This window comes from Anas acuta, chromosome 4, assembly GCF_963932015.1.
Source record: "Anas acuta chromosome 4, bAnaAcu1.1, whole genome shotgun sequence".
Lineage (NCBI taxonomy): Eukaryota > Metazoa > Chordata > Aves > Anseriformes > Anatidae > Anas > Anas acuta.
The window spans coordinates 31,228,370-31,249,861 of NC_088982.1; the positions used below are offsets into that span (position 1 = coordinate 31,228,370).

The following is a 21,492-nucleotide window of genomic DNA, read 5'->3' on the forward strand; positions in this document are numbered from 1 at the left end:
TAAGTGCGTGGAAGCTCCTCGCACCGTGAGCTACTCAGCTCCCCCCTTCCTCCCACCCACCACACAGCAACACAGCCCCGAGGAATGGGTTTTTCGTGATTTTATTTAAATCCGGTTACAAAATATACACAGGCAGCAGGATGCGCAGCATCCCTCCGAGGCACCGCTCCCCAGCACCCCGCCACAGCCTGGCTGGGTGCCCAGGAAGCGGCGCGCCCCAACTGGAGCATCGCCACGCGCCCTGCGTTTACAGATACCACAGCAGATCTGCTCTCCCCCAGCCCCACACTTTGGCAGATTTACAGAAAGAAGGAACACACCAGATCCCCCCTTAAATTGTGACTTCGTTGTTCTCAATGCTGTGATGCTCTTGGGTGTTCTCAGCACTCTCCAATGTCTGGTTGCTGGTGTCATCAATGGCAGGGATGCCGGCAGCTGCACTGACCCGTCTCTCCCTGCTCTCCATGCTGTGGTGGTCATCTCTGACACCATCTCTGCTGTCACCTCCCTCAACCTCGGGGCTGTCAAATTTCTGACGGCTGTCATTTTCCATGCTCTGGTGGCTGGTGAGCTCGCTGCTGTCCCGCTCATGGCTCTTGTCCAGCCACTCTCCACCGACTGCACGCTTCCCTGGGGCACGGTGGGCGGCCAGTTCCTGCTGCCAGAGCCCCACTTGCTGGCTGTCCCCAGGCAGGGCACTCTCATCTTCCTCTGTGGCATCATCTGCGATGAGCTGCATTGCACAAAGGGAAAATGAAGAGCCATCAGCCGCCTGCCACCTGTGCTGCAGTGCTACACCTCTGCTCTGAGACAGCATGGACTCACACAAACCAGTCATGTTATAAGAAACTCAGGTCTGATCCTGGATGCAGATTTCTTGCATGCAAGCACATCAGGGCAGTGCAACTGGCATTACCGCCTTGCTTGCGGCAGTGGGCTGTGCTCCTGCCTCTGCATGTCCACGGCCCTCACTGACTGGGGGTGTCCAGAGAGAGGAAAGGCACCCCTCTGGTTACACCTGCATTTCCCTCCCACCAATCCTTTTCAGAGTTGACCCCCATAAGATAATATATCCATTCTCATCTTCACCACCCTTTTCCAATACCCACTGCACAGCCCCATTCACCTTTCTGGCAGTTTTGTGGAGCTTGCTCGATTTCACCATGCTGACTTTGGCCTTCATCCTGTATGCCACGCTGTCGCCCCTGCCCGCGTTGTCCCCACGGGTGAAAGGGAAGGGAGGGAAGGGCACCGTTACTGGTGCGTCTGTGGGAAAGTCTGTGACAACCTCATCAGACTCATCAGTGTCATTGGAATCATTATCGTCATCATCGTTGTCGTCATCCACAGCCTCGTGGCTCTTGCTTGGCACATCAGGAAAGTGCTGGAAAGCATTAACCATGCATCAGTCAAATCGACATACACCGAGGCATGCCAAGCAACATCCCCCCTACTAACCCAGTGCTTAGGCACTGTTGCAGACCTAAGTGCCCAAATTGTTCCTAATTTGCCCCATCCTGCCTGAAGCCTTGCTTTATTTAGAGGGAAATGTTACCGCAAGAACTGCATTTGGCCGAGGAGAGCAAGCACTGCCATGCACTGGCTGCCCTGCAGAGCTCAGCTGGCATTTAGCCATCCAAAACACTTACCGGTTTTACCGGGACATTTTCAGCATTTTCTTCAGAAGAGTAAAGAGTCTGAAAACAACAGAAAACTCACTATATTAGCACAAAGAGGCACATTCAGTGGAGCTGATAAACAAGCTCACTATTCTTTAGGCACTTAATCCTAAATCGCAAGGTTTGGCATTGAGAGATGCCACGCTTTCTCCCCCAGTCAGCTGGGCGTACCTGTTGAAGTGATGCCAGGTCATTCTGCGGGTGCTGCAGGAGCTCTTGAGAGTGAGAATTCACAAGGTTGTGCTGTTGTCTGTGTGAGTGATGGCCCCTGGGGTCCTTCAGGAGAAAAAGGGAGGTTTTAATCCACAGAGGAGCAGAGCGGAGCTGGTGAAACTGCTGGCACCGTGCAATGTGTGTTCATGCAGGTGTGGCAGCTGCAGCACGTACTCTGTTCACACAGGATGTGTCCTCAACCATCCCCTGCCACAGGGAGAGGACTGGGAACAAGCCACAATCACAGATGAACGCTAGACCCAAATAGGATACTACAGCAGATGTGCCTGTGCTCATTTTAGTGACATTTGGAGTTCTATTTAAACGCTGTGGTTTCTCCTCATTCTCAGGCTCTTTTCCCTACAGTGATCTGCCTCCCTCACCATCAAGACCCCAAACTAAATGCAGTAGCTGGTTCTCAGAGAAAATAATTGATTTTACAAGTTTAGAAGCTAGTGATTGGGTATAAATCAAATAGCTCTATACAAGATGAATATCATTTGCTCACACCACTCCAAAATTCACAGAAACTGGGTTGCAGTGCTCTTCTAACACCAGACATTGTTATCCAAGCCACACTAGTGTGTAGTAGCATAAATCACAACTGCTTTATTAAAAGACAACAGATAGAACAGAAGGACAAAGAAACTTACGTATTTTTCTTCAGAGCTGGCAGAAATGGCATGCTGCTTGGATTTAATCTTGAAGGGAGGAAAGAGAAAAAGGGTTTATGGGTATCAGTTTCTTGCTAAAGTGCACAGAAAATATTGCAAGTGATCACTAATACACATCTATGATGTACTCACCGGCCATGCAGCAGCAACGCTGATAAGGCATAAGCAAAGAACTGCCACCTTCATTGTGATGTTTTACCTGGAAAATAAGTTGTAATGATAAGTCAATGAGGTAAACTACCACAGAAAATGCCATAGGCTTTTTCTTTCTCCTGGTGTTCTTTCCTGTGCCTAGAGCAACTCTCTAACGTGGATTCAGCCTGCCCATTGCCATCTTATTCCTCTGTCCCCCAACTAGCTGGTTTTGCAATGACTTAGCAACTCAAAAGGTACAAGAAATTTAAAAACAGATCTTGAAAATTGCTGAGCAGCAGGGAGAGCAATCCCACTGAGAGGACAAGCAAGCCTCTTCTGAAAAATAAGGTGCTATGCAGGTCAGTAAGGGTTTGTTATCATCAAGTTAACATCATTTCATCAAGAGACCAGACGACACAAACCCAGCTTGGATTTGTTTTTCAGTTACTTTAAAACTAGTTTTCAGAATTATTAACTTGAATGGCTGTGAGTAAAATCACTCTACATGAACAGAAACTGCTTTTATGGACAGACTTTCGTCTCCCCTGCAGAATTTAGACCAGAACAACCTGCATTTCCAAGCAGGAGATGAAGTGAAATAACTGCTCACACTGCAGTTTTATCAATTTGATAAAAGAGTGGTGCCTGTGGGACAGTGCTGAGCTGCAGTAAATGTTGGTGCTGACAGACCATTTCCCAGGATAAACAACATCCCTGATAAATTAAGCCAGTTCTGCAATGAACAAGGAGCATTTAAAACCTTAGGAAGTCCTAGCAACAACAAAAGGCTACTACAGGCATTTAAAACACATTAATAAGCCTGGCAGTAAGGCAGGACTCTCTATTAGAGGTACTGCAGTCCCAAGAGATGCACAGAGAAGGGCACACGTCCCACCCCTTCAGTAGCATGCAGCACCAACTGCAAGCCTGCCAGGAGAAACTGGGATATTACAAGGCTGTGGTTACATGCAGAAGGAAGCTTTCAGGGTTTTCAGTAACCTCCTGATATCTATCAGCACACAGATTTAAAACTGTGATTTTTTTTGATTTTTTTTTTTTTTGTGGTACTTTGCATTGCTTCAGCAACCACCTGCTCCCTCCAGAAGCAGACCTTTTCCCACAGAGAAGCATCAAATGCTCCTGCCCAGCAACACAGCTCTGGAAGCTCGCCTTGGCTGAAGCTACAGACAGAATGGCATGCATTGGGTGAAAAAGCAAAAAATTACCTGGTCTGGTGCTGGAGGAGTCTGCTGTAGCAGGAGGGCTCCCGGTGATCCCAGTAGCAGCTCCTGCTTGTTGGCTGCAAGCAGCTCTGGCTTTCTCCCTTCGTCCCTGACTGCCTGGCATCTGCAACCACGGGGAATTTAAACCCTGTCCCCGAGACGGGCCACCAATCCCTGCGTGGCGGAAAAAGCTGAGGTCATGAGGCTCCTGGCCACCGTCCTGCCCACGTTCTCCTACACTTCCTCTTTGGCTTTGTGGCTTTTGAAGCAAACAAAAGCCACTCTATGGTTAAAACATTACTTATGGGCAAGATCATTAACCAGCAGGTTTGTTGAATGCACAGCAGTTGGTATCGTGTAGGAGGACTTCAGGGCACATCCGTCCTCCTTCTGTAAGGGGGCAGAGCCCTGCTTCCCAGAAACCTTTCACACCCTGTTCTGTAAGGGGTAGGGATGCATAATGCCTGCAGGAAGACTTGAACATAAAGCTCCCCAAAAAGGTATTAGGGAGATTTGCTCAGCAGGTATACATCTTGTAACGGGAATTGCAAAGGCAGGATGCAGAATATGGCTTTCTGCCTTTTCAGCCTGAACAAGAAAACATTAGTCTGTCTCAACAAGCTTTCTGCTTCCAGAAACTTGTTTCGAAAGGCACACCAGATCCACTGATATGCTAATTAAAAAGGGTTGTGCACCATTATCTGGAATTCTCTCTCCATTTCCATTCAGTAGTATCCCCTCTGGGTCCTTTCCAGTTTCATTCACTCTTTCAGCTGGACCAGCTGAGTCACCTGCTGCAGCTGTCTGCTGCACTGAGCCCGCTGCAGGACCCTTTCCAAGAACCAAATTCGAGGTATATATTCCATCTCAAGAAGTGCCATGACTAGTATTGGGAACAAAAAGATGTTGTGGGATGAAATTCCACACCTGCCACCCCCCGAGCAGCATGTCAGCTCTGCCGATGGGCGACAGGTCTGTTCTGGTAGCACCTCGCCTGGAGAGCCACTGCTGTGGGTCCCCCTGCCTGGTCTGTGACTTGCTGCCAGACTCACAGGCCCCCTTCCAGCTGGTGTGCCTTTAAAATAACACAGGCATGCCATTAAAGCACAGAGAAACCTTCCCAGCAGTCATTTTAGAGGACAAAATATTCACAGCTGTCTCAAAGCCCTCATCTTTCTCCTCATTTCCGATACCTGGCTAATGTTTGATTTCGCAGCTCAACATCACTGAAGATGTTCATTTTGAGAGAGAATGGCTGTCTGTCCTTGGTCTAGCAGCAGTGAAAGAGACACCTTGTCATGGCTCCTGTCACCAGTTACCCTATGCTTGCTAACACTTGTGTAGTTTATTTGGAAACACCACCAGGAACACACCCCAGGTAGCTCAGTGACTGTCCCCCACATCATCACACAGACCTACCTCATTATATTTTTGAGCTCAGATCAACAGCAATTATAAGTTTAACTTAGCCTGCTTGATCACATCACCTTAATAATTTAAGTTAATAATGTAGAATTGGGTAAAAACCTAGTATGTCACTAACAGCTCTGAACATTCATGAACCCATGCATGCATTCACTTGGATGAGGGCTGTCATAGCTTTCATTTTTGGAGCAGCAAAATCACTATTTACTAACTTGTGAAAGAATTTTAAAGCATAAAAGCCTTCAGGAACAAAGGTTTCTTGAGGATTTAGATGGCTTCTGTCATCCCATCACATCTGCAGCTCGGTGCTTTTGGAAAGCAGGCTGTTTACCAAAGACCTTGGATGCAAATGCAGGCCTACAGCTGTAGGTGGGTGTTCTTCAGATATTTTAGCTTCAGCATTAGGTAGTAGCTGATACACCAGGTTAATCATACATCGATATGGCTGCTGTCTCTCACGAGAGACACGACATGAACCCCAGGGAGTTGCTTCTGGCAAACAACTGGTGTTTCCAGCCTGCTGGGAGATGGCTGTGTTTCTGAGCACCGCTGCCAAGGCCACGGGGCTGATTTTGTAAGAGCCGGAGAACAATAGTCATGTTTTGCACTAATTCAGGAGCAGGACATGCAGCGACAGTTATTACTAAAGAGCTTCATTTTATGCAAGATCAGCTAGTGTGGAGCTGTAGTAAATTTAGCACTTGCCTCATGCCCATCATTATGTGGTTATTCATCCTGTAAATCGTTTTGCCCAGCCGAGAAATTCCAGTGCCTTGGCAGGAGGCAGTGCTTCTCGTCCTGTCAGAGATAAGCAACAAGCAGAGCAGAAAGGGGGTAGGCTTCCACCATTTTCACTTCCCACATTAAGCTCCCAAATTCCTGCTCCATCTTGGGCATGGGGGACCCCTGCCTGCCACCACCTGAAACACCCAGTCCTTCAGGAGAGCCAGACCTCCTGACCTATCCCGTGTTGGCCCTGCTCGCCTTGTTGTCCCACAGCCATCAGTCCCCTGGGTACAATCCAGCCTGGGTTTCCTACTTGCCCTGGACCCCATTCAGCACATTGGGATGAGCAACAGCCCCAGCTGCACTCTGGGACCAGAGCAGCATCCTCTGCGTGGCTGTGACTAAGGCCAGGACAGAGAGGTTATTTTTTTCAGCAGCGTTACAAACGCTCTCAAGGAGAAAACCCAAGAAACCCCAACTTGGCAGTGCTCTCATAAACAACTGCTCTGCAGCTACAGCATCCCAAAGAAAAGCAGGCTTGGAAAACACCGGTTTCTATGAAAAACAGATGAAAACCAAAACATTCTTGCACCGCTACCATGTCGTGTGGAGTGACACAGCCATTGCAGAACGATGCGGGGACCTATGACTTGTCTGCGTACTGCAGCACCCAGTACTGGAATACACGAGGCAGTAACATTTCTGTTCTGCTGTGCAGTGCAGATGCCAAGCTGCCAAGGCAAGGGCCATTTAACCCTTGCTCAGGCACCAAAGGGGATTTCAACATCCTACATACCCAGTGCCAGCTCTTGCCATTCCAGGAACAACGCTGGCACAAGAGTGATGGATAGGGACAGAAAGCAGACTTTCTGGGAAAACAACCCAGATGTAAGCAGCCAGTGGACGAGAAAGTGCCAAAGTTTGACAGATAGCACCAGCTTTAACCTGCTTTAACCTTGCTCCTTCTGAGCCTCTGAGAGTAGCTGCTACCTGCTTGCAGTTTTGAGAGCCTTCTCAAAAACAGAGGACTAAATAAATAAATACATAAGTAAGAGAGAAAAGAACTGTGAGAAATTGCCATACAGCTGTAGGCCAGAAATCCACGAGGCTGGATGGCCTCAGCCAGATTACAGTGCTAGGACAGCCAAGAGCCTGCTCCTACGACAGCGTAAATACAGCCCAGCTGTCTGTAGCTGCCTAAAATGGAGCCCTACGCGAGTCTCCTCCCTTAGCTTTCAAAGCCAGACATAAAATAATAGCAGTAATAATCAACTTTTCTGGATTTTCTTTTCCCTGCTGAAATTCACGTGATTTAATACCAAAGCCAGAGACGCGGCTGCAGGAGCCAAAGCAGCACAGAGCAGTTGTGTTATGTTCCCAGCCGGTAGTCCCCGGCACGAGGAGCAGAGCTGCAGGCACTGCAGTGCTTCAGCGCCGAGCAGACAGGACAAGAATTGCATTTGTTTCAACTGGAAAATTGAGGAAACTGTCCGGACTATTATTAGAAATAAACACAGCAGGCAAAAACACATAGGCTGTGCATGATCCTTCCACAGCGGTGCCGTTCTGTGGTGTACGCAGCCCCTAAAAAGCAGTTGTTTGAGAGCTGGAGGGTGAGGCTTGTAGCACCCCAGCAGGGGCTGGGCTGAAGCAGCTCTCTTGAGGTGCTGGTTCTGAAGCCTGAACGCTGCTGCAGAAAGCCCATGAGACCTGTGCTTAAATCTTCCGTGTCCTCCTAAAATGTCACCAGCACCCTGCCCGCTCCTGCCTCGCGATCCAAGAACTGAGGGCACCCTAAGCATAGAGACAGCTTTGCAGAAGACTGCTTTTTGAGCAAGGATTGCAAAGCATGGTGACGAGTCACTTCCCTCTCCCCCTCCCCTGCCCTCTCAGCACCCCTGTTTCCTATCCCCGCAGCACAATTTTCTCCTCCCAGGGAGAGAGGACACTAATGGAAAGGTCCGCGTGTGCAGAACGGGCATGGAAAGAACAGCATCGCCTCGCTTTGTGTTGCGAAACTGCTGGAAAGTCACAAGACAGCCGTTCCACCTAGCAGAGGGAACGGGGAGCAGAGAGCCCCCCCCAGAAAAGCTGCTACCTGCGCCAGAGGCAAACGCTGAACACCCTTTCCCAGCACCTCCTGGCAGGGACCAGTGCCGACCGGGTAATTTGGGGCAGTGCCAGGCACTGCACCATGCTCTGCAGCACGCAGGTCTGCAGTTACCCACACACAAGACCTGTTGTCCGCATCCTGCTTGTGCTTCTCCGTCTCCAGAAGGGCTGGGGAAGGTGAAGCATGAGCTGCGAGGGAGTGCAGGACTGCCAGGATGGGCTGTGACCCCGCCACTGAACCTGAACTTGGACGCAGCCTGGGCTGAGCACCAGAAACCGCCCTGCTTTCGCATGGTGTCAGGTTTTTTTTGTGAGCAGTTTTCTTGGTTTTCAGTCTGGGGCCGCTGTGGTGGGAAGGAGACGGGTGCAGCACTGAGTCAGTGTGAAAGCAAACATCTCTCACTGCATGCGGAGTGGGAGGAAAAACCCTCTCGTGGACCCCGGTGAAAGGAAATTAGAGACCTGGGGACTGGGTTTGGAGAGGAAGTAGCTTGGTGGAGAGGCTGATCTGATTTTGTGGGAGAACCAAAAACCGTCAGGCCAGGGTCAAGGCATCCTGCCCGAGTCGGGAGAGGCTCCCCGCCGAAGGCTCAGCTCCAGGCTGGAAAGGCAAGACAACTCCTGCTCATCAGGGTGACCTGTTTTAATTAGCATCAGGAAAAATACCTCCAACACCATGTGCAAGCAGAGCTGGTACAGAACATCCCTCACATCCAGCACTTTCTCCTCCTGTTCTACCTAAAATTGCATTAAAAAAAAATATGAATGTAATCTTTTTCTCTCTCTTTTTTTTTTTTTTAAATGGAATGGGAAGTAGTCACTCACACCTGAGAGAGATATTGCCATCCAGCAAGTCAAGGGACAGGTTCAGTTTCCTAATCATATATTTGGTCCCCCAGCAGCCTGCCACGTGGGAAGGACAAGCTCCTGCTCTCCTTCCTTGCTTTCCAGCACCCTTAGGAAGGGAGTTTTTTTTGGGAAAAAAAAAAGGAAAGATAATCACATCCAGATTTAGGAAATAACATTTTGCACATAATTCATAGTGGCTACCTAGAAAGATTATCGGTTGAGCTTACAGCTATAAATTTGGCAGAATAAATGGCAAACTGTGGTTGGCATAGGGATGCACAGCAGGAAGCGCGCTGGAGCTATACATTAACTAGAGGAAAGGAAAGTTACGAAACTCTGTTAATGAGCAGGCTCAAAAGCAACAGCAAGAAGGGACAGCCACCAGGGCAACCAGCCCTGGAGAGGCATAGGCAGCATCAGGGATCTTCGCATTAGGAATTACATTAGAGGCCAATAAATAACGAGCCAGAAGTGCAGTTTGCTCACGGAGCCTTGTTTATCACCAAGAGGTCAAGTGACTTCTCCTCACCCATGGAAAATGTGAGCACAGAAGATGACAAGCAATTTTGGGAAGCAACATCCGTTCTGTATGGAGAAATTTGATCTGTTGTACCCAAAATAACTGATGTCGAAACAGCCTAACTCACATCTCAGCCATTGATCAGACAACAGGAGGAAACAAGTTGGGTTTTGAGAGCTCGGTTGGTCTCATCTGGGGACAGGGGACAGTGGCAGAGCTGCTGGGCAGCACTGACCGTGCCCCTGAGGAGCAGCAGAAACACCAGCACCTACACCTTTGGTAGCACCGATGCAGCAGCACCTGACCCACACAGCTCCTGGGTTCTTAACCCTCCTGCACCACCCTAGCAGCAGCATATGGGTCTGAAAAGCAGGAGGAAAATAAATAAATAAAATTTATTTAAAGAAATAAATTTATTTAAAATAAATAAAAAAATCAGGTGGTAGCTACAGCAAAATGCAGAGCAGGGTGCAGGTCAGCTGTGCTGCCCAGATTAACAAACCCTGGCAAGAGTGTTCTGTGCTCAGCATTTGCCAAAAGGTGCCGAGCTCCCTTGGGCAAGCTCCAGTATGCAGGGTCACGCACAAGGTGTTTTTGCTGGTTTGAAACTGGAGGCACGATTGCATGCAGGGCTGACAGCACGCTGGGAGCGAGCTTCCCGCAAGGCTGCTGTGCTTGGGCTCGGCCACGGCTGTGTGTGCACATAGAAACACGTCCACGCACGGTTAATAAGTTACGTTCCCCTTTCCATCCCAAATGAACTTCTGGAGTTGTGAGTCACACGGAAGCTACAAAATAAATGGAAAATCACAGCAACAAGAGAGAGACCTGGAGCATGCTCCTGTACAGTACATCAGAAGCCCTAATGCAAATAGCCCGTGTCCCCTGCTTGAAAGAAGATGGGAAGAGGAGGGACAGATTCCCACAAGTAGTCATGGGTGTGGGCATCTCCTCTGCTCGCACCCCAAGCAGACACAGTGGCTGTTTTCAGGTATATCTTCCAACCTCCCAGACCCAGCCACCCTGCCTCTCTGCTAGGCCACTGCCAGCACGGGAGGCTGCGGGGTAACACGGCTTTGGTACTATTTCACAGATTCACGTAGAAGGACAAGGGGGACCAGGTCTCAGGAGCAAGAGCAGGACAAGGTGGGCTGTGCAGAGAACACGCCCTGTGGCTTTTTGGCAAACACTGTGAGATTCACTGGGAGGCAGCACGGCTGCTTTTCCACTTGAGTCACCCTTTTCCAAAGTCATGCCTGCTGGATGGTCAGGGCTCTTAAAATGATTGCAATTACGCAGATTTTCCACCAAAGGTGACTATAACCAAAACACAGTAGCATCAAAATCCTAAGGGAAACCACTCTTTGAACTAGCCTTTCATTCAGCTTGATGCCTGCCAACCCTTCCCACCCTGATGTCGCAGCGTGGGACTCGCATCACTTTCAGCACAGGGCAGATTCATCGTGGCTCCATGCAGGCCTAATCTTGCAAAGCACAGGTCATGCAGCTATCACGTCCTAGCTAAGGGTTGAAAGAAAGGAGCCAGCTATAAGAGAACTGGTAGTTCGCTTTTTTTTTTGTCAGCCCCAGTTCCGTGCTGCCCACACATCAGACGGGGCACAGAAGCCCCAGAGGTGCTCAGATCTCACTCTCAACCCACAGCTCTGCCAGCATAGCTGATTTCCCATCACCACGGGTACTGGCAGCAACCACCACAGATACAGAACAAACAGAAACCTGGCCACCACTCCTAAACTCTAGCGGGAAGTCCTCTCTATAGACTTCAGTGGGGAAGAGCTGCGTTCATACACGCAGGGACTGGGTGTTGGGCGGCTTTCTGTTACGTGGGCTGTGCAGACACTGCAAATTGAGGCCTCAGACAGCAGGGCTGCTCCTGTTTCACCACCACACGGCCTGCGGACAATTAGCCCGTCTGCACCCGCTGCCCCACGCCATCCACATGCAGCAATTAGTGGGGGCACGAGGAACCCGAGCCCAACAGCTTGTGTTGGGACAAATCCTGCCATCCACCCAGCAGATGTGCTGTGAGTATTTCTCCTATTCGCAATTGCAGTGGCAATGGATCACTTCTGAGACCTTGCACCTTTGTCACAGGTTGGGGTTAATTTTTAATTTTTTTTTTCAGCCATAGATGAGGCATCCCAGCACATATTTTTTTAGCCCTTGGCTAAGAGGCGCACACCTGTGCTGCATTTCAAAGGATCATACCCTCTGGTGCTCAGGAGCATTTTCAAGATTTTCAAGAATTTTCAAGATTGCCCCCACTCAAACAGTACACAATGCTCCACTAAGTCTCACTAACTCTCTCATTTGCTCTTCTCCACTCCTCCTGTATTGGTGTTGTTGCACATTAAAGCCACTATTCTTTGAAAACCACACTGATGAGCACCATTTCCACCACCCACACCACACTCATGTCTTGGTCACCTCCTCCCAGCTGCCCACCCCAGCAGGCTGCCCAGGTAGCCAAGCCTCCAGTGGGAAAGGTGTTAGGGACACTCTGGTGTTAAATAAAAGCCTAAAACAGGGTCTGGAAGAGAGCAGTGCCCAGAAGGAGCACTTTTCCTGCAGGTTGTTCGGCTGTTACTCTCCAGGAAATCTCTTCATCTGAGCAGAGCCTACCCTGACGAGTGGCAGGGGGAAACTGGGCTTTCCAATGAAAACAGCGGTCGGTTGGCTTGTTTGTGTTTTTATTTCAACAGAGTAATCTCCCTGCAGAACGGTCTAGGAAAGCAGAAGAGAAACGTGTTTTCTGTGAAATGTAATTAACATGGTTTTCTTCCTGTCGCAAGGTATAATTGCGCATACAAACCAAAGCACAAGAACGGGGTTATTCTGAGCTCTGGTCTGAGCATTTCAAAACACTGTGATGGGTTTGGTTTGTAAAACTGAAGAGAGGGCAGACGTCTCTCTGCCTTCCTGTTTAAGGCAGTGGTCTGGGAAGGGCTGCCATAACCTATAATGACAGCTGGCTCGCTGGGAGCAGCTTGTTCCCCCCAGTCTATAAATGCATTTTTCCACAGAGTAAACATGCGCCACAACACGCGTGTGCTCGTGAGCCGCTGCTCAACATGACAAACCCCTTTCTGATCCCAAGCAGTTGTAAAACTTGTGTACAAACACCAGCCCTGACAATCCGCACGCGGCGCGCACCGGGGCATGGGATACTCCTGCAGAATTCCCAAAATCAGCCCAATTCTGGGCAGCACCCAGAATCGGCCCTCCCCACAGTCACTACCTCTCCCTAGCCTTCGTGCAAGGAGCACTGAGACCGAGGCCGTGCTTTCTGAAGCAAGAACAGCAGTGGGGGAGAAAGGTAAGAGGGGGGAACCGAGCAGGCAAATATTTTGATTTCCAGGGATCCGCACAAAGACCACAGGACAAAGCCTGAGAGCTTCTGGCAGCACGAGCTCCTGCTGAAAGTCAGTCACCCAAAAGGTGTCCCTCTTGCGTCTGTTTTACCCTGTTCCGGCCCATTAGGTCCAGGAGGTTATTGTTTTACAAAACACTGACAACCATGGCTCAGCAAGGGTTTTCCCAGGGACCTGGTGCTTCCAGTAAGCATTTAGCAGCAAAATCCCCTTTCAGCTGTGTTTGTGGAGGCTGTGACTGGTCTAGCCGTGCTTCAGAAGCAGGCAGGGACACTGAGATGCACATCCTGCTCTCCCTCCTGGTCACTGTCACCATCAAGGCATGCAAAAAAAGCCACCTAGGGTAAGCACCAGCCTCACCTGCATGTTTCAGAGAAGCATCCCGACCCCAGAGGAGCTGAGCTCCAAACTTGCCCCTCAAGGTACCAAAGGGCAGGGAAACACAAAACTTCTGAGCCACTCCAGTATTGCTGCCAATCCTGCCTTCCTCCGGTGTGTGTGAAATGGCAAAAACACCCCCAAAACAGGGGTGATTTCCCCTAAAGGCCAGGAACCTTGCTCTTGGTGCCTGGAGCTGCATGGCAAAGGCTGTGCTACCTCCTTGTGGCGCCAGGAAACCCTGAAACTCTCTGCCTGCCACACCAACCACATGAGGAGTGGAAGAAGGCTTGACCCTCCCTACAAGGCCCAGCACAAGGCAGGTGGGAGCCCTTCAGAGACACCTCTGGAGCTGAAACAGCCCGGGTATTAATTACAGTTATCCAAAACCCCACTGCCATCTGCTTACAGCATTTCTCCAACCCCTCTAGACCCGGGGGGGGGGGGGGGGGGGGCAAGCAGGTGACCAAGAACAACAACAGCAAGGAGAGCTGCGCGGAGAGCACAGAGCAAACATCTCACACTTTTGGGGTGCCCCTGACTTTAAAACAAAGGCACTGCCAGTACCTGGGTGATGTTGGTGGTGGCCCCACCAGCATGGTACCACATCTCTCCAGGTGGGGCTTGCAAAAAGGCTGGTGGCCATGCCAGGATAAGAAGCTGCCATTCCCCAAAAGAGGGATGGTGCTTCCTCAGGGGCTAAATAGCTGTGGGGCAGGGTGTCCCTGATGAAGGGCTGGGCTCCTCCCGGCACAGCTGTGCATGCTGCAGGCAGAAACAGCTGTAGCAGGGCCTGGGGAGAGGTCGAAGCTGCAAAACCTGGGGTTTTCTGCTGCTGAGGCCACTGCCAAAAGCCTCTGCACCCCGTGTGCCGGGGGGGGGAAACGCTGACCATCTCTGGAAACCCACAGTGGCTGACATTCCTCCCATAAGCATTTACCAAGATAAACAACTGTGCATGTGTGCCTGGCTGCTCTCCCTCCAAAAGCCTTTTCCCACTAGATGGTGCCCAGCTCTCGCCAGTGGACAGCACAGGGACACGATGGGTGACAGACAGGGAGGAATCGTGTCCGGGGGGGCTGTTTGTGGGGCCCCGCATGGCATGCGAGTCCCCACTGTGAGCACAAAAGCCAGCAGAGCCTCAGTGACAGAAATGCCTTTATTTCTCCATCGTGCTGGAGGCTGGAGGACACGGGGCTTTCCTCACCATCTTGCTACGCTGCCGCCGAGCACGCACTTTGTTACACTGCCGGATTTTGGGGTGGCGTGAGGGGGGGGGGGGACACACTGCTGGCACCTCAGAGAGGCACAGAGGGGCCATGGTGGAACCGCGCGGCCCCCCTCCGGGCACCCCACCCGTCCTCCTCACCGCTCCCACTGCGGCTGCCTCGCTCCCCCTCTGAGGACTGGCTGCTGTCGGCGCTCCAGCGGCCGGCGTGGGTGCCGGGGGGCACCGGGGGGCTGCCCCCTACCCCACCGAGGTTGTACAGGGCCCGCTCGTGCAGGTGGAGCTCGTCGGCGTGCCTCACCTGGTCCAGCTGCCTGGAGCGCTCCAGCGCCGCCAGCCCCACCAGCCTGCGGCCACCATGCAGGCGGCCAAAGCCCCCTGCTGAGGCTGAGGCCACCTTGCTGCCCTCGGGGTGCTGGGCCCGGGCTCGGGGGCTGCCCCATGGCCTGGGGGCTGCCGGCACTCTGGCGGCGGTCCCCACGGCGTCCCCTGCGTGGGCTCTGCCAGCGGCCAGCCTCCCCGCTGCCCTCCTGGGCGATGGCGCTGCCTCCGTCCTCGCCATCTTTCCGAGTTCAGCTTCCTCCAGCCGGGCCTTGGGCCCGTCCTTCACTGGGGACGCCGTCCCCACCTCCCCGCTGCCTCCTTGCCCTGCAGTGGTGCTCCTGCTTGTGTGCTCAGCCGGTGTGCTGGCAGTCGTGCTGCAGTCCCCTGTGGTCAGCCCTGAGGATGCCACACTGCTGGCAGCCCCGGTTGTGTCAGCAGGCCTCCCCCTGGACCTTGGCCCCTCACCTCTCGCCTTGTCCCCATGGTCCCCGTGGCTGCTGACCACCGCGGTGACAGTAACGTCACCCGTGGTGCTCCCCTCAGGGATGGGGCCCATCAACCCTTGTCCACTGGGGACAGTGGTGGCACCGCTCCCATCGCTCCCTGTGGAGTGGCCACCCCCAGGGCTGCTGGTGACACTGTCCCCATGCTGTGGGGTGTCTGTGGTGGCCAGTCCCTCAGGCTGCCCCCAGGACCCAGTGGTCCCCACGGTGGGGACGGCGCCATCCTCGCTGCTAGCGCTGGTGCTGCCCGGGGCACCGCCGTGCTCACCCATGTGGATGTTGGCCCTCCCGATAAAGATCTTCACCTCCTCATCCTCCGGGGTGACCTGAGTGACACCGGCACTGCCCGGCCCCCTGGTGTTGGTGATGGCACCCACATCGGGAATGTAAGCAAACTCATCCACGCCTTCGGCGTCCATGCGGACATCCTCCTCCTTCTCAGTGACAGAGCTGACAGCGGTGCGTCCTGTCCCCATGCCACCCGTGATGCTCGCCCGCCCTCGGCCAGGCGTGGTGACATCGCCGCTGCCCTCGTCCCCAGCCCCTCTGGCAGCCGAGACCCTCTCCCGCCCAGCTGTCACAGCCCTGCCCACCAGGACCCCCCACATGCCACCATCACTCCCATCCCCTCCGTCGCCGTCCCCGCGGGGGCCACCAGGGTGGATGCTCTGCAGGAGGATGTCCTCGCCACCATTGACCTCCTCCAGTGACACCAAATCCATGTCACCACTGCCCTCCGAGCTAGCCAAGGTGGGACCCACATGCGTGGTGGCACCCGGGCGTGGAGCATGGCTCTCCTCACGGCTACCCGGGGTGCTGAGGTTTTCAGGCTTGGGGCTGTACCCATCCTCCAGCGCATAGCGGCCCCCACTGCCTCGCACCGGAGCCTCCCCTTCCTCCTTTCCTGGCTGGTGCACGGGGACAGCGCTCTGCTCATCAGCCTCTTCCTTCTGTGGGGGGCACAGGGAGGGTGGGCATGGGGCAGTGGGCGCACCCCGGGGTCCCACACCACCCCCGGCACCTCTCACCTTTATCTGCGTCTGGTTCCTCCGTGTGGAAAACGAGTACACGTATTTGAAGATGTAGAAGCCGTGCTTGGTGTTGCAGCCTTTCAGCAGTATCTGGGGGGAGGGGGAAAAATGATTTCCTCCTAAAAATGGTGGCAGAAGCTTCCCTGCAGTGGGGTTCAGCTCCCACCACCTTTCTCACACCTGCCCCCCCCGGCTCATGTGTCCCATGTCCCCTGGCTTCATTTCCCAATTTTCCATGTGATTTTTGGCATGTCCCGACCTACCCGGTGCTGTCCAATGCAGGTCCCACTCGCCCTGACTGGTGGCAGCGGTACCTGTGGGCAGGAAAACACCAGTGGGAGCCACAGCGTGGTACCCGGGAATGCGTGGGATAAGCGGATCTGAGTGGTGCTGGGGGGGTTAATGGGATCACTAATGGGGTAGTCACTGGGGTGGTTAATGGGGTAATAGATGAGGTATTCGATGGGGGACTTAATGGGGTAGCTACAGGGGTAGACGATGGGATAGGTAATGGGGTATTGGATGGGGTATTCTGGTATTGGATGGGGTATTCAATGGGACAGTTAATGGAGTATTCAATGGGATATTTGATGTATAAATGACATATTTGATAGAATAGCTAATGGGATATTAGAAGGGATAGTTAATGGGGTATTTGAAGGGATAGCTAATGGGGTATTCAATGGGATAGCTAATGGGGTATTTGATTGGATAGTTAATGGGGTATTTGAAGGGATGGTTAATGGGGTATTCGAAGGGATGGTTAATGGGGTATTCAATGGGGTATTCAAGAGGGTAGTTAATAGGGTATTAGATGGGATACTGGATGGGATGCTCAGAGGGATATTAGATGGGATGTGGGATGGGGCAGGGGACGGGGCTATTCGGTGGGCTGCTCCCAGTGGGCAGCACCATACTCACGGGCGTGGGCAGCACGGCGCCCAGCAGGCAGAGGCAGAGGAGGGCTGCGCGCATCCTGGGCGGCTCCTGGGGGCACAGCATCACCCCGTGGAGGGCCCCGCACCTGTGGCGTGGGCGGGTGGCCCCAGGGGCAGCAGGGCAGGGGGGTTACCTGTGCTCCTCAGAGGCTGGTCCCCGCAGGCGATGCTGGGGGCTCTGTGCCCTTGGCTGAAATTTAAAGTTGCCCAGGGGGGGCCCGGAGCCAATCAGCTCCTGCCCAGGGCCATTTGTCAGGGCTGGGAGCGCCCGCAGATGCTGGGCTGGGGAGGGGGGGAGTAATTTCCATCTAAAAATGAGCCTGTGGTGGCAGGCAGCTATCAAATGTTCCACCTGGCCGCGCAAACAGAAAGCACGGTGTATAAATATCTGTCCCCGGGGGCCGCAATTGCCCGATAATTAGCGCGGCTCGCAGCCTGGCGCCCGGCCAGCCCTGCCGTGGGAACACCAGAGCCACGCGGGGACCCTTGGACCCGATGCTGGCGTCCACCCCCCAGGGCTGCAGCCGCTCCTGCTGACCCCAAACGCTCATCCAGAAGCAAACCACGCCTCGCGAGCCAGCTCCGTTCAGTTGCTTTATTGCATTGGGGTTGGTGAGATACACAGAGAATGGGAGGCGGCTGCGGCGCCATCCCGAGCGCTCCTGCGCTCACTGGCTGTAGTAGTAATCCTGGCCGTAGACGTCGTAGCCGTGCCCCTTGTAGTAGCCGTACTCATCCTCGTATGCCCGGTAGCTGTCCCCACGTGCGTAACCCTCGTGGTCCCCATAGCTGCCCTCGGTGGGGCCCTCGTCCCCACGGCTCCCGGCCGTCACCACGTACTCCCACTGCTCCCCGGCCGTGGTGGCCTCGGTGTGCTCTCCGTCGCCCGCCGTGGTCGCCTCGTCCAGCCCGGTGGTGGCAGCCACAGTGGTTGCTTCAGGTTCCTCCTCTTCCTCCTCTTCCTCTTCCTCCTCCTCATCTTCCTCCTCCTCCTCCTCGGCTGCCGCGGTGCCGTTGCCATGGGGCCCCTCCGTCCCCGCCGTGGTGTTGGTGCTCGTCCCGTTGACGCTGCTCTCCTGCTCCTCTACCTCTTCCTCTTCCTCCTCCTCCTCCTCTTCCTCCTCATCGCTGTCTTCATCCCCACCCTTGCCCTTCGGGGCCCCCTTACAGCCCTGCAGCACACAGGAGTAACCCAGCATCAGCTGTGCATTTCGGGGGGCCCAACTTTGCAGGCCAGACACCGATCTCCCCGACCCCTGAACTCACCTTTTGGGGGGATGCCGTGTCCCCTCCCAGCCCACCATCCCCAGGGGCCACCCCCTCACCTGCCACCTGGGTTCCTGGGTGGGATGGTACCTGTGGGGACAGGAAGGGACACGGCGTCAGTTGCATTTTTCTTCCTCTCACCCCCCAAATCCAACAATGTGTGGGTGTGAGCCCCTCAAATATCTGCATTTTTTTTCTTCTCCCCCTATGGCCAGTACTCACCCCACCTTCCCCCTCCTCTTCTTCCTCCGAGCCGTCCCCCTCTTCCTCCGAGGAGTCGCTGCCCTATGGAGAGGAAGAACGTGCTGCTGGGTCCCAGCGGTATGATGAGCCCCACCCTGCAGGTGCTGGTGCAGATGTGCAGGGGCATTTTGGGGGCAAAACCCCCAGGTGTGGGGCTGAGACGCCCGTGAAGCCCCCATTGGACCCACCTGGTAGCGTTGCTGCGGCAGGTAGGCGTAGCGGTACAAGTAGTACCGGCGCCGGTTCTTGAACACCTGCAGGGGAAAGGACGGAGGGGATCGGCCCTGCAGCCTGGGGACAGCCCCCGCTGTGGACCCCCATCACTCGGGGAGGGATGCAGCGACCCCGCTGACGCTGGCACCACCGGGGCGCCACCCTACCGCGTTTTCCTCCGAGTCGTCCGCCCCCACTCGCCGCAGCCAGCTCTTCACCTAGGGGAAAGGCTGCATTGGTGCCAGCACAGGGGTGGGGCAGATCGGGGTCCCCCCACGGTCCCCAAACTCACCGAGAAGGCGGAGGCCATGGCCAGGAGGCAGGCGAGCAGCAGCGCTGTCCTCATGGTGGCGGGAGCAGCGGGAAGAGGCAGAGGCTGGTGGCGTGCCTGGGGAACACCACAGCTATGCCCCAAAAGGCAGAGGGGACATTGGCATCTGCACTTCCCGTGCCCAGCAAAACCCTTCCTAAAAACACGGGGTACTGCTCGGAGGAGCCGTGTCCTTGTGAATGGCAATAGCGGTGCCGGTCCCTACCCTGCATCCCCACCAGTGCCAGCAGGATGCTGCTGCCATCCTGGGTGGAAGGCAGCCGGCCCTTATCCCCATAACCCATCCCATACAGCCATACAAGGGCTGAAAACACCCCATGCCCCCTCTCTCAGCCCCACAAAGCACATTAAATCCCTGCGACCCCAAATAGAAAAAAACTCACTCTCTGCAGCACCCGGGGCTCCCAGCGAGTCGGCCGGCACTGATTTCCCACAGCCGCTGCCCTGTGGGATATAAGGCGGCCGCGGGCCCTCCCTTCCCCCCCCCAGACAGTCGCCGCCCTGCCCTGTCCCTGCCCGCCCAGAAAACCCCCAAATCTCTTCAAGCCAATGGCCAGCCCCGTGCTGATGCCAGGAGGGATGTGCCGCGGCACTTAATTGAGGGTCTGGCCATGGCTGGAGGGTATAATAATGTCCTGGGCCTCGGTTAAAATAAATATTGGGAAATCTGGTTTCGGGGTTGTTTTTTTTTTTTTCTTTTTTTCTACTGCTGCCTCCCTCTTTGGGAAACTCTGTTGCTGTTTTTTCTGTAAAACAACCAGAAAAAATAAATAAATGGCGATCTCCGAGGCCCAGCTTCCACAGTCCCTTGGGTGAAACCATGGACCAAAAAAATGCTGAGTCCTGACGGATGGGGCTGCCTGGAGAAGCCCCTGGTGAACTCACTGCCTGGGACAGAGGTGCAATAAAAAATGTAGCGCCTGCTCCCGTGTGAGGTGGGATGGGGCTGGAGGCGAAACGCTTCCCGTCAGCTTGTCCCCAGGCATTGTTTTTCTGTCCTTGCCTTCGTCCCCACATCAGCACGGAGATGTAGGGGAAGGGCTCCCACCGTTCCCACATCTGAGGGGACGGAGAGGTCCCTCATGGCCACCCAGGGGACCGGTGGCCCCGGTGGCAAGCATGTGCCTGTGGGGCAGAGCTGCATGTGCCCAGCGGGCTTCAAAGCCCACGGTGTTGCTGCAGCCATAATTACAAGGGAGCAGCAGGGCTGGCCACAGCTTTCGGCCGGCGCCTTGGGCCAGGAAAACCCGCAAAAAAAAAGTATATATATAACAACAATATATAAACAATACATTTTTTTCCAAAGCCATTGCAGTGCTCTCTGTTAAAGAGGGAAAAAAAACAGGGCTAGGTGGGGATGGGGACAGGCAGAGCTTGCCCAGGTTGGAGTTTAAATTTAATCAGAGCTGGGCTGCAGGAGGCGACCCGTAATGTAATTAGAGGGACGCTGCCTTTTAAAAAAAGAACTTTGACTCTAAAAGTGCTGATTTCACCCAAAATCCCGAAAAAAGCCGGGGGATAATGACCGTGTGCCCACACACCTATCTTTAGCTGGCAGGGCAGAGCCGGCACCAGCCAGCCCCGGTGTCCCCACGTCCCCCGATGCCACCCGCGACGGCGCACGTGGGGCTCGCTGTGCTGCAAGCCAACACCCGGGGCTCCACAATGGGCTCATTACTGCAGGCGATGACGAACATGGGGCTGGGAGACCGGACCCCCCCGGAGCCCCAAGGAGGAGGAGAAGGACGAGGAGGAGGATGGGGAAGGCACCCCTGAGCTCTGCCCCACAGGACACGCGCCCTGGGGCTCGCACCGGGACGCCCCGTCCTGGTGCCAAGCGGCACGTTCCCGCCTGTAATTGGTATTTTTGCAGCGCGGCAAGGCGGTGCCGTCCCATCTCCTCGCCCTGCAGCTATTCTGGCAGGAAACCTCAGCACCAAAAATAAGTAAAGCAAACACAGGCAGAAGCTCGCTCTACACGGGAGGTGGCGGGGAGAAGGGCAGCATATGCCCCCAGATCCAAAGCCCATCGGCCGGGCACAGGACTGGCTGTTTTTTTCAGCAAGCTGTCAATTTTAGAGTAAAAGCA

At 54.0% G+C, this 21,492-nt stretch overlaps 3 protein-coding genes across 7 annotated transcripts; all 3 read right to left on the bottom strand.

Moving 5' to 3' along the window:
- Nucleotides 1–85: 85 nt before the first annotated feature.
- On the bottom strand, nucleotides 86–4,085 carry SPP1 (secreted phosphoprotein 1). The gene is made up of 7 exons (XM_068680501.1): nucleotides 3,928–4,085; nucleotides 2,699–2,765; nucleotides 2,546–2,593; nucleotides 1,851–1,955; nucleotides 1,650–1,697; nucleotides 1,127–1,384; nucleotides 86–733 (listed from the first exon to the last, which is right to left on the bottom strand). The coding sequence occupies exons 2-7, from the start codon at nucleotides 2,750–2,752 to the stop codon at nucleotides 332–334; spliced, it is 915 nt and encodes a 304-aa protein (XP_068536602.1). The 5' UTR covers nucleotides 2,753–2,765; nucleotides 3,928–4,085; the 3' UTR covers nucleotides 86–331.
- Nucleotides 4,086–14,545: 10,460 nt separating this feature from the next.
- MEPE (matrix extracellular phosphoglycoprotein) lies at nucleotides 14,546–17,783 on the bottom strand. 2 transcript variants are annotated; one of them, XM_068680500.1, is made up of 5 exons: nucleotides 17,485–17,783; nucleotides 17,334–17,399; nucleotides 16,676–16,726; nucleotides 16,410–16,502; nucleotides 14,546–16,331 (listed from the first exon to the last, which is right to left on the bottom strand). In XM_068680500.1, exons 2-5 carry the CDS (start codon nucleotides 17,385–17,387, stop codon nucleotides 14,625–14,627), a joined length of 1,905 nt encoding a protein of 634 aa, XP_068536601.1. In that variant the 5' UTR covers nucleotides 17,388–17,399; nucleotides 17,485–17,783; the 3' UTR covers nucleotides 14,546–14,624. The 2 variants fall into 2 exon arrangements, with proteins under 2 accessions (XP_068536601.1, XP_068536600.1); XM_068680499.1 differs by having other exon boundaries at nucleotides 17,334–17,783.
- A 148-nt stretch (nucleotides 17,784–17,931) lies between these two features.
- Nucleotides 17,932–19,879, bottom strand: IBSP (integrin binding sialoprotein). Of its 4 annotated transcripts, none has more exons than XM_068680502.1 (7): nucleotides 19,787–19,873; nucleotides 19,365–19,476; nucleotides 19,240–19,290; nucleotides 19,048–19,113; nucleotides 18,839–18,901; nucleotides 18,617–18,706; nucleotides 17,932–18,522 (listed from the first exon to the last, which is right to left on the bottom strand). In XM_068680502.1, exons 2-7 carry the CDS (start codon nucleotides 19,416–19,418, stop codon nucleotides 18,019–18,021), a joined length of 828 nt encoding a protein of 275 aa, XP_068536603.1. In that variant the 5' UTR covers nucleotides 19,419–19,476; nucleotides 19,787–19,873; the 3' UTR covers nucleotides 17,932–18,018. The 4 variants fall into 4 exon arrangements, with proteins under 4 accessions (XP_068536603.1, XP_068536604.1, XP_068536605.1 ...); XM_068680503.1 differs by having other exon boundaries at nucleotides 19,365–19,460; nucleotides 19,787–19,845; XM_068680504.1 differs by lacking the exon at nucleotides 19,240–19,290 and having other exon boundaries at nucleotides 19,787–19,879.
- Between the last annotated feature and the right edge of the window lie 1,613 nt (nucleotides 19,880–21,492).

What these genes read in the sequence shown, in the direction of transcription:
- SPP1 (XM_068680501.1), bottom strand. Translation starts at nt 2,752, where the DNA reads ATGAAGGTGGCAGTTCTTTGCTTATGCCTTATCAGCGTTGCTGCTGCA. An exon ending in CCAGCTCTGAAGAAAAATAC is followed by an intron (nt 1,956 to 2,545) that starts GTAAGTTTCTTT and finishes TTTCTCCTGAAG; the next exon opens with GACCCCAGGGGCCATCACTC. An exon ending in TCCACAAAACTGCCAGAAAG is followed by an intron (nt 734 to 1,126) that starts GTGAATGGGGCT and finishes TGTGCAATGCAG; the next exon opens with CTCATCGCAGATGATGCCAC.
- IBSP (XM_068680502.1), bottom strand. Translation starts at nt 19,418, where the DNA reads ATGAGGACAGCGCTGCTGCTCGCCTGCCTCCTGGCCATGGCCTCCGCC. An exon ending in TGCCGCAGCAACGCTACCAG is followed by an intron (nt 18,902 to 19,047) that starts GTGGGTCCAATG and finishes TCCTCTCCATAG; the next exon opens with GGCAGCGACTCCTCGGAGGA. An exon ending in ACACGGCATCCCCCCAAAAG is followed by an intron (nt 18,523 to 18,616) that starts GTGAGTTCAGGG and finishes TGTGTGCTGCAG; the next exon opens with GGCTGTAAGGGGGCCCCGAA.
- MEPE (XM_068680499.1), bottom strand. Translation starts at nt 17,414, where the DNA reads ATGCTGTGCCCCCAGGAGCCGCCCAGGATGCGCGCAGCCCTCCTCTGC. An exon ending in CCTGCATTGGACAGCACCGG is followed by an intron (nt 16,503 to 16,675) that starts GTAGGTCGGGAC and finishes CCCTCCCCCCAG; the next exon opens with ATACTGCTGAAAGGCTGCAA. An exon ending in GGAACCAGACGCAGATAAAG is followed by an intron (nt 16,332 to 16,409) that starts GTGAGAGGTGCC and finishes TGCCCCCCACAG; the next exon opens with AAGGAAGAGGCTGATGAGCA.